Source organism: Varroa jacobsoni, unplaced genomic scaffold (genome assembly GCF_002532875.2).
Source record: "Varroa jacobsoni isolate VJ856 unplaced genomic scaffold, vjacob_1.0 scaffold_390, whole genome shotgun sequence".
NCBI lineage: Eukaryota > Metazoa > Arthropoda > Arachnida > Mesostigmata > Varroidae > Varroa > Varroa jacobsoni.
Genome location: NW_019213292.1, coordinates 191,360 through 202,039, shown reverse-complemented (window position 1 = coordinate 202,039; position 10,680 = coordinate 191,360). Strand labels below are relative to the sequence as shown.

General features: G+C 38.7%; 1 protein-coding gene and 1 long non-coding RNA gene across 7 annotated transcripts in view; both read right to left on the bottom strand.

Moving 5' to 3' along the window:
* Positions 1-3,173, bottom strand: part of LOC111259996 (uncharacterized) — a 5,839-nt gene extending 2,666 nt beyond the window's left edge. Inside the window, exons 1-5 of one of the 4 annotated variants that reach the window (XR_015310829.1) lie at positions 2,889-3,173; positions 2,604-2,733; positions 2,168-2,447; positions 948-1,205; positions 335-573 (exon numbers count right to left, since the gene is read on the bottom strand). Coding sequence is in view for 2 of the 4 variants with exons in the window: in XM_022832416.2 (XP_022688151.1) it covers positions 335-515 (181 nt within the window). In the remaining 2 variants the exon portion in view is untranslated. Of the gene's footprint in view, positions 1-334; positions 574-947; positions 1,206-2,167; positions 2,448-2,603; positions 2,734-2,888 lie in introns of those variants that run through there. The other 3 variants (XR_015310830.1, XM_022832416.2, XM_022832415.2) reach the window with 3 other exon arrangements.
* Positions 3,174-9,048: 5,875 nt separating this feature from the next.
* Positions 9,049-10,605, bottom strand: LOC111259995 (uncharacterized). Of its 3 annotated transcripts, none has more exons than XR_002679981.2 (3): positions 10,207-10,605; positions 9,490-9,836; positions 9,049-9,269 (listed from the first exon to the last, which is right to left on the bottom strand). It is a non-coding gene; the product is annotated as an uncharacterized LOC111259995 (long non-coding RNA). The 3 variants fall into 3 exon arrangements; XR_002679982.2 differs by having other exon boundaries at positions 9,490-9,807; XR_015310828.1 differs by having other exon boundaries at positions 9,490-9,614.
* Between the last annotated feature and the right edge of the window lie 75 nt (positions 10,606-10,680).

Here is a 10,680-nt window from a genome sequence, read left to right as displayed (position 1 = left end):
TTAATTAGTTTCAATCATATTGTTATATATTACTTATAGAGCCATATTAAACTGAGAGTTAAAGTCTAATACATTGTATAATAAGATAAACGATGAATTGTGCCTTAATCATTCTACTATGACTATTCAGAGAAAGTTTGAAACCCATTATTAGACGAAAAAGCTTTTCGAACTGCTTCTAAATGCCACGTTTACAGTTGAAAAGTGTAGATGTTTCATCTATCATTATTTATTTGTGCTTCGAAAAAAAAACCAGTACAGACGCCAATACGCCTACCTGATAATTTCTATACATACGTAAAATAAAATATTGTATGTTTGTTTATGTACTTACTAGCAAGTCCTGCAGAGCAGGTTATTGGTGATGGCAGATCGGACCTGTCACGGAGCGATGTGTTTCGGATCGGAGATTTATACCGCTTATCAATATCGTCGAGAGCTCCCGAATAAAGTGACGTTCCGAATTTGTGATTATCATTGTAGATACGGGTCAACGGGCGATGCCAGTTACTCATTTTGGGAAATTACTTGCAGCAAGCTGCCTACGAAAAACTGGCCAATAATACGGGTATCCTGTCAGATAAATGCCACCCTTTATTTTTTATTACAAACAAACACGATCTCTACAAAAGCAACACTAGTAGACCAAACATATACAGAACAACCCTTCACATCGGTTTCTCTATACACCCTTTAGTCTAGGGTTCGTAAATGGCACAACTTTTACTCTGATATTTTCCTCGATCGCATTATCACCATTCTACCAACTATTATCCAAAAGCGTCACCACATACAATCACCGTAGTATGCACAGGCCGAAGTCTACCAATATTAAACCAACTTTCAGAGCCTGAATTACCACATTTAAGGTTTAGTACTCTCAAACTGATTTATTCTGCTATTACCACGCGTCGTTTCAAAATTCTACTCCTACAGAGAATACAAACCTGAAATTATTTAGATCGGCGGTCTTGATGAAACCCTTCACGTACCGATTACAGATGAAAAACAACTGCTTTAAGGGTAGTAAAACTGACCATCTGCGCGACCACAGCCCGTTAACCAATGTGCGCTGTTCGCCATTGGCCGTAAGCTTGCTGCCGCTGATGCGGGTACACGCGCTCGTTATCGCCGTCCGATTCTAGCCTCTGCGAGCGTTGCCAGGCCCTTTATGGGTGAGAAGGACGATATTCAGCTTTTTCGATCTGAAACCCAATCGAGAGACGCTGACGCTACGAAGCGCAAAGCTAACAGTAGACACAGGTAACCTGTCTTGTGTGGTTCTGATTACATCTGATCAGCCTTTTTTTTAACCATTACAAAAGGGTGATATATACACAAGGGGGTAAAATAATGCTGAACAGGCCCGTGAGAGCTTTGTCGTAAAGGCTAATTTTTGTGCGAAGGCTAAAAGTAGAACTAAATAATGTATTGCAATGAATATAGGCACATTTGTCCGAATCTACTATTATTATTTCTGAAAGTAGGCCATAACTAATATTTATATTAAAATTATAAACGCTAGGAAAATTATTTTCGGCTATCGGAATCTCACAACTAGCAGGATGTTTCATAAGGTAACAATTTCAATATTTCCGAGTGTTTAATCGAGTGCACACTCTGGACATCTATGATCCATGTTCAAAGTGCCCTCTAAGTCGGCCGAGGTGATCCGTCTTAATACACTGACGTGGTATAAATAAGCTGAAAATTAGTTCGTTGCTGCTATAGGTGGCACAGCCTGTAACATGGTGTTGTTAAGTTCGAGTTAATTGTCCCATTCCAGGACGGCCAATGTGATCAATCCCGCATCTTAGGACGCTTTTGATCAATTTCATTGAACAGACATGGCCACTTGGGGTTTTACGTACAGTGCAATCACGAACTTAAACAACGCGCCGTAACAGAGCTGACAGCTCAACTTGAGATATCCGAAGAAGTGCTTTGTAAAATTTACAGCGAGAGGACCTGACTAGGTCTTTCTCATGCTTTTTCAAGGCCGATTTCAAGTGAATTGCCCCTGTTTCCTTCTTTCTCGTTTCTCGTCAGACCGCAAATTTGTTCTCGTTCTATTTCTTTTTATCATATGCATCTATATTAGATATTAGCAAATTCGTTAGATGTTAGACGTTAGCGATTATTGGTCTGGGGCCGCTTAACTAGTCACCTTTCCTAATAACAAAGTTCTGAGAAAACTAATGGATGACTTTGAGTCTGTATGACGAACAGATTTCATGTTTCACAAGACTTTCAGTAGTATTAGTCCCAACGTCTATTCACATACAAGGACGTTGTATATTTTTAATGTAACCTTGTCGCGCATTAACATGTAGAGAGTTTGAATATTAGCGCGCCTGTTTTCCATAATAATTCTTATGAGTACGTATACAAACGGGATGCTTTTTGATTGACACTGGGCTGAAAGTGATACAAGTCGAAAACAGTCCCTGAAAACGAATGCAAATGTCCACAGTCATTATATAAGTGTCTTAATCTGTAAAATACCACGGTCGAATTTAATAAACGATAAATATAGGGGAACAAAATTGTATTCCATATCTATATTAGTACGTTAATAGTTGCATTAAGGTTTCAAATCTTACCTCTGTAAACGTATAGGTTACACATACGTGCGTTTTCATGTACTCTGCGTAGCTTGTGGCCTCTTTTGCATGGCCGCCAAGGCTGGCCTAGTAAAGATTTCCACATCTCCACCGAATCGCCTGGCGCTAGCTGCAAAAATTAGGTACGTGAGTTCTTGCTAGTAGATTCGATGCCCTTCAACGAATAGGACAATGCTTACAAATGAACCGTCGTTGGCGTCTTTCCATCGGCAGTGTCGATTAGGCGCTAGTCCAAATCATTTTATTCAAAGCGGCTTGACATACCTTCGAGAAGACGTTGACTAAAATCAAGATCAGTAACATCCTATTGCACTGTATTGATCGCCGTTCTTTAGCGCCTCAAGTAGTAGAGTTGGGAACGGAGCAGGTCTACCATTCTCTATTTAGCATCTCAGCGTCGGACTTTGCAAACGCGGCCAATTTATTGCTGGCCGCTTACCGCTACAAGAGTCTTACATAAATACTAAATACATGTAGAAAACTAGACAGCTGCTTTGTAGAGATTTGACTTTGCCAAGAAACGCTAATAGGCGAAGACCTATGCTACGAATGTTAAGATCGTCCTGCGGAACATCTGAGTGGCCGTTGGGGAAAGGGCGCTATTCAGAGCATATCATCCAAAAGAAAAGTCACTAGTGGTCGGAGCACTTGGAAAAGATAACAGTTCCTGTTATTGTGTTTGATACTGGGTCGGATTGTCCAGAAAGACCTGGTTAAAAATAAAACTCCACGTCATCTTTCTGAGCCTTCTTTGTCTACTCTAACGCGTTCGGTGACTAGTGTGTTTTGAACAACTAAACTATATACAGGTACGACGACGAAGACGGCTAGTACTTATTTAGGCGTTCCTTCTATGCGCGCGTAGGACAGAACAAGCTACGGCAGTAGCAAGATTGTTCCTCGGAGACGAACCACTACGATGCTGCTGCCACTGCTTTTTGTGATGAATGCGATATCTTTCGGGGGTCTAAATGTATCCGGCCCCTCAATGATCGTCTGCTCTTATGAACCCCTAGAGGAAATGGCTTGACACCATTACAATAGAAAATTCCTATTAAAAGCCACGTGGCCGCGATCCTCGGTTATGATAGGGTAGCAGGATAGCTCTAAGGAATAGAAAGTTCCTAAACATAGCCTACTTACGAATCTCAGAACTGCTCAAGGTTTAGGCTCAGTTCGAAAAAAAATAGAAGGATCTTACGCCAGTTGTATCATATACCAAATCTTTGCGAGCCTAGTACTTCCTAAATTGCTTCTGTCCTCTTTCGTGAACTACGTAAACAGCTTCCAAGTCTATGGAGATTGGAGCGGCATTCTGCATAGTTGGTTCATGCGTACCGAAGAATATATATGACGTAGCTATTGAAAATTTTTGCCTTATGTTGCCCGTAATAGCCATAAGAACATAAGAACTGGTGATATTTTACAGATATTGATGCCTACGTCGATGAAGGCAGAAATTTGTTTCGGATTTACGTGATATATATACAAAACAATTTAGAACTTTGCCCGAATAATTATAAGCGTATCGATTGTAGAGAGTGAAGCCCCGAAGTCAGCAGATTCTTAAGAGTAAGAAGAATAGGCGCTACATGATCTAGGACTTTTGCCTTTGCCTATGAAATTCGATAGCTAGTCACCTTCTTACAAAGATAGTCGTTAAGGCATGTATCAATAGATGTGGTGAAACGCTCATAATCAATGAGGCCACAGACCAGCATCGACTGGTAGAGTTAAAGGCAGAGCGAAGGCATAATGTCAGGTTATACTGCCAACATCAGTCTTCAGGAGTGCTAAGGATGACTTATCTTATAGAATCACTCCTTGGGTGGTACTATTTTTTGACGCAGCTTTTATCCGCTAAGCAGAAGGCACATTCTTATGAGTTAATAAGTGATATAAGGCGTCCATGAAAGCTCTAAAGGTGAAAACGAAGCCCTATTAAAAGGCCGTTTCTTTATACTTATCTAACTACTTTTCACTTAAATTTCGGGAAGAATGTCCAGCTTCTTTATTACATCGTTAGGCTTATGATGACAAATCATTCAAGTGTTCAAACCGATCAATGCTCGCCCCTCAACTGCTCGAACATGTACTAAAAAATCGGTAACCGTGATCGGGATAGGGATATTTGTAATAAAGGCGGTGAGTGCAACAATTTTATGAAGAAATGGAACAGTTTCATTTAAAAGCCAGTGTTCTTTTGACCGAATTCTAATCTAATGATATATCTGCTAATAAGCACTGGGCGAAGGAAGCAACATGATGGAGAACGTTTTTAATATCTACGAAGAAAAGAGACATCATGTGGTCATTATTCAGTAGCTAAGTCCGCATCATCGGTCTCCCGACCTTTTTTAAGTCGTCTGTTACAAGAGGTTCGAACCGGCGGAATGGCGAAGCGATCGCAGACCATGTTTGTTTCCTACTGCATTATCTAAACCTTTAAAGGCTGTAACAAACAATTAGAGGAAAAAAAAAATAAGGTTTTCGGTTTCAATAGAAGGCAATATAAGATACATTCATTTTTTGTGATCTTTTTTCAACAACCAGTTAATTGGGTATGCTCAGTCCCTAAAATTAAAATAATATTAGTTTCAAACCATTATGTTGGAAGGGAATTATTCAGTTAATAATAATTAATTAATTAAATAATCAGTCAATTAAGAAAACTTTTACATTTTATATACATGAGTGAGTTAACGTACAAATAATAATAATTTTCAAAAATATTTTAAATCGACAGAAAGTCTTCTACGTAAGCCTTACAGGCACCAAGCTTCTCTGTACTACTCAAGCAATTGCCTGCATCACTATTATAATTTAATGATTCTCTCAACAAGATTTAGCATGATTTTTTTTTGGAGATAATTTTGCAACTTCCGTGATAATCCTTTAAAACAGTCAGTTCGATAAAGGTAGAAAAAAACGACATTTTGTAATCCTGCAATGTTTTGTGCTTCCTATGCAAATATATAAAGCTATGACAACCCTGGAACAAAGTTGGGATTGCGCAATTTCTAATTATACAAACGACCATATAGATTCATTGTAGTAATGAACGATAATGTTGGAATAGAGTTATTATATTTGCCTTAGTGCGCGTTAATTATTAAATATTATTAAAATAATAATAATAATATAAAACTATGCATTGTTTCCTGCATTCTATATTTAATTGGACAATTGTCATGTAACGTGCTCGAAATCAGAAGGGATTGCGAAAAAGTTGAAAATCTTCTTCGTTTCCAAGGGCTCAACAAGCGGCCGAGTGTTTAGCAATAACGAGAAAATAGGACGGCTGCAGAGACATGTTTCTAAACTTTTTACACTGACATTACGTCCGAATCAGTCGATAAGTAGTATTATTGTTTATTCTTTGAACACGCCCGCAGTTAAAAATCCCAACAAAACAAGGACGGACCTAGAGGTATTGCGGAGTTTTCCCTTAGATATCTTTTTTTTTGAAGAGTCCACCTACGACGGTTCGGCTTAGAACATCCTACAAAAGGATGTCTGCGAAGCGATTTCCTTGACACGTCTTTCACTTCATGCTACTCATTGACCGACTGAAATATGTAGCGCGTTCCTCAACGAGTTTTCCCGTATATACGCGATGATTAAGGAAAGATTTGAGTGCACACACAGAATGATGGGGGCCACCGGCATCTGCAAGCTGCCTTCAATAATTTCCAGGGGTGGTTTTAACAGATACATCCGCTTGAAATTTTTATCCAAATAATACTCGAATGGTTAAGAGGAACGTGCTAAAGGCTGTTGGTGTGCTTGTTATTATCACCGCGATTTTCAAAGAGCAGATTATACATGTAATAACAAGGTGCTCTTCAGCAGTTAATCCTGAAACTGAGACTCCTTTTCGAGTTAACTATGTTTTTTCAAAAATACCACGTAATAATAATTTGATTTGTTAACATAAAGCCTATGAACTTAAGTAGACCTTGATAGCTTAGATTTATCTGAGAAGATGCGACGAGTGGCTCTCTGAAAAGTTCACTATAAATCTCGTACCGATCATTATAGCCATAAACTATACAAATTCTAGCACAAAAGTGAAATTGTGGTAGTAATCTATTTACCGTAGTATTTTATTTATGCGAAGTAATAGTACGGTTGTTGTGTACAAAAAAAAATAGAGTAGGCAGTAGACGAGTGTCTCATTGAGTACGCTATAGCAAATATTCCAGATTGTAATGGTACGTATGTTATGTTTTTCTTCCGTGTGCTGTTATAGGCAAGAAACTGGTAAAGTTACCAGTTCTGCCACCAGAATGAAACAAATATGCATAGCTTCATGCATTGTATTATAGATTTATATAACAGCTGATCTGTCTATTTATTGAGACATACGTTTTCCTATGGCAGGTCAGAAATATCATCAGACACATATCTCTTTTCCGTACCCATGATTTCTTAGGGTTAAGTTTGGTTAAGAAGGTTAAGTTTGCCAGTTTTGACTGATCATGCCTAAGCTTATTTACCAAGTCGTTAATCTTTCAGACGCCTGGTAATCATCACTTACTTTTTGTTGTTTGCAGTTTGTTTCGAATATATTCAATATTGCTTGTTATAATTTAAATACAGTCAGTGTGGATATCGTGCTTGACGGGTATCATGGTCGAAATTCTAGCTACTTCCTTTATACGCGTAGTGGTGAAGAACAGATGAAATAAATGGGTCACAAGATTAATGGATAATCACCAGGTGTCGGGTGCAAAGCAGTTTGTCTTCATTCTTCTCAGATAGATAAGTTGCGCGAAGAGAAGAACTGTGCCCTTCTAATTTTGCCGAGCAAACGGCTTTGTTCCTGCCCAAAAGCCTGTCTATGGGCTTCTAGGTTATTTTTGCTTATTTTTCATACCCTGTCGGATCAAAGTGCTCGCTCAGCAGACTGTCGTCTGTCGGTTATAGGTAAGAAAGAGTGCACCCAAACTGTTTCAGGAAGTCTGTTCATTGTTAACCAACCGGTTCACTAAGCGTTTAGCCAGCCATGCTGCGAAGCAGGAAGGTAGCCCATTTAAGAAGCTATATACATATAGCATTAGTAAACATTCTAAATTATTAGTCTGCATAATTAGCTATAAAGTGCCCAAGTGCTTGCCCTACTATCACTGTATATGCGCCTATACCAATTTACGAATTGTCGTAACTTGTCCATGAAAAACGCGACTACTGTTGCTTGTGTAGAAAAACATTGTACTTACGTTTATTATGTAGTATTAGTCATAAGACGGCACGGTCAGTAATAAGCGGATTTGTGCCGAACTCAAAATGCTCAGCTCCAGAGAACTACAACATAATAATGGGCGCTCTGTCGGACGGAGAACATAATTGCGTCTAATTTAATTTTTTTTTAAGTGAAAATTATCAATTTCATTGGTTAAATTTGCATCTTTAATAATCGCTTCTACTGATCGTATCGTCATATTAGAAGAACTCGTAGCTCATGAGCGCTTACGAGTCTACGTATACACGGTGTATTCCAACAACAAATTAGGATGAAGGAAATCGCGGGTAAGCGAGGCAGACTGAAAATCATAGTACTGGTCACGATTATCCTATTCTATTTTTATTAGGGAGAACTAATGCATTCTAGGTTCGTGACGGTGAACGACAACTCTGTTTATAGCAAATAAGCCTTGAAGGAAGGAAGAAAGCTGGACGGATAGTTTAGTGGAAGGAGGATGCAAAGCTGATAGATCGATCGCTCATTCTAAATGCGAACCCCTAACCTTTAACGGCAAGCATCACTGTAACTAGCAATAGTCGTAAGCCGAATTCGGGATCGTGTAGATCTATTTGAAGAGCTTAGTTTCTGCTCATACTGCAAGATTAACCAATAATCAATTCCAACTATACGACACAATTGGTTTGGTAGTCAGGTCACTCGTTGCACCAGAAAGTTCTACCACACGTATATGTAAACGAAAAGCACAATAAGCAAGCTAGACGCAAGTGCTTTCTCTTTTTATTTTCTTTTCAACTTTTATTTAGAGATGAAATAATTTTCCCGGTGTATTATACATTACATTAACTTATTGTTCAAACCTACGAGGCACCAACAAACTACCCAATCTATATATTCACTAATGAACACGAGTGCTTTTAGGGTCGGGAAATTCAGTAGAGAAAGAGACTAAAACTACATTCGAATATTATATCTAAAAGCTGATATTGCAGTAATAAAACGAACGGGTAACCCGGTAGGAAACTATTTTTCACATGTAACTATAAGGAGATTTTTGATTAATGACACCCTGTAATATGATTTTTTGTCCTATCTATATTCGATTTAATCTGTATTGTGTTCCCTGTGTTGTAATATACTACACAATTTACGTGAATGAAAAGATTTTTTTTTTTTTTTTTCGTGATATTAACTATGTTTAGATAGAGAACAAAAGAATACCATATGCAAAATGGCACTACTTATTTATTTAACAACTTCAGCCTAAAAACAGGGAAAGAACAACAATTAATCGTTGACCATTTTTCAGCTCGGCAGTGTCTGCAGCGGGTACAAAGCCTGTTACCGTGTGCGGTGAACAATACGGCAGTGGCCAAAGTCGGACAGAAGGCTACAGAGTAGACCATGGTATAAAAGGAACACGAAGACTAGGGATTTCTCTAAAATGTGACGGAGAATGAACAGTCTGTTACTGGATGTAGCTTAGCATTGTTTACCTATGATGGATGATTCAAATATAGAATGGCAATTTTGCTCTGTGGAAATTAGAAAACGATATGAGTTCGCATATGCTACGTTTTTGGATCGCTGTGCGAATTCAAATACAAACTTTTTACCTATTCAACATATCCGCGGCTTACTAACGTATGAAAAACTTACTTTCTTGATTTGAGAACAGATTCAGTCCTGACGGTGAGACTCTCTACATAAACTTCTAGCACTTTCGACGACCTATCATCCGAAGGGCGCGGCTATCGGAGTAGCAATAGTCCTCAATCCGTAAGCTGTATTTTTTGAGAACGAGCGAGTCAGTAGATCAACATCGGATGTTTACTAATGTTTTCGTTGCGACCGTGCAAAATGTTCTGCTGCACGTTTGAAAGCTCGTATCAATTACAGGGCTAACAATTTGAATTATTTAAAAAAATTACCATATGTAGGACAATGATGGACAACCTGATAATTTTCTGAAATTATCTGAAAATTATTATAATTATTATTACAACCTGAAAATTGATTGGAAATGATTAGTACACTCAGCTTTCCTTGCATTACCACACCCTACATTTGCCCGCCCAGTCACATCTAAAAGGCCTTTATGATATATATAGTTGGAGAACAGGTTGAAATAGACTCATGGATTGCACATGTCTATCAGTGCAACCAACACAGATAATTCTATTCAGTGTAATTATTGTTGTTAAAGGAAACTGTTCAACAGGCACTAAATTCTAATATATCGAATCTTATTAAGCAAGTATTCCAATGACCGATAAGGTGTATTTGCAGAGATTAGAGAAAGCAGAAACAACAGCTTCAAAAACATTCTGAGTTGTAAGAAACAGCTAATATGAGTTAACATTATGGCGGTCTTACGTTATGTAGTATCTATAATGGTCAGTTTCCACAAGAAGAGATGTCAAGTATTTCAACGCGTGTAAGCATGCTATGTATAACATGCCATCTATATATAGAACTCTATTTGCAATTAAGTAGAACTCTTCAAAGCGAGTAGAGGTTAGGGTTCGCTTAGTTGCCTGCATGTAGAGCTCAAGCCTTGGAGTGGCCTAATTTGATTCTCAATTTATGACTTGGTTTCCCTCTAGTACCGAGAGATGGCGCTTCGTTCTCTCCGATCATCGCAGCAGCGAGCGCTCGTCCTACCTATAGTTCAGACAGTAACCGACGGAAGGATATTTCAAGGCATTCACGATCAGTTGGTGCGGATCCTCACTCTCCACAGAATCGTTATAACGCCATCGCAGAAAGGTACGACGCGCTATGTTACAGGCGTGTGCCTGTCTATCTGTTGCGTCGCGGGTAAGGGGAAACCGTTGAAGAGTGAGCGTA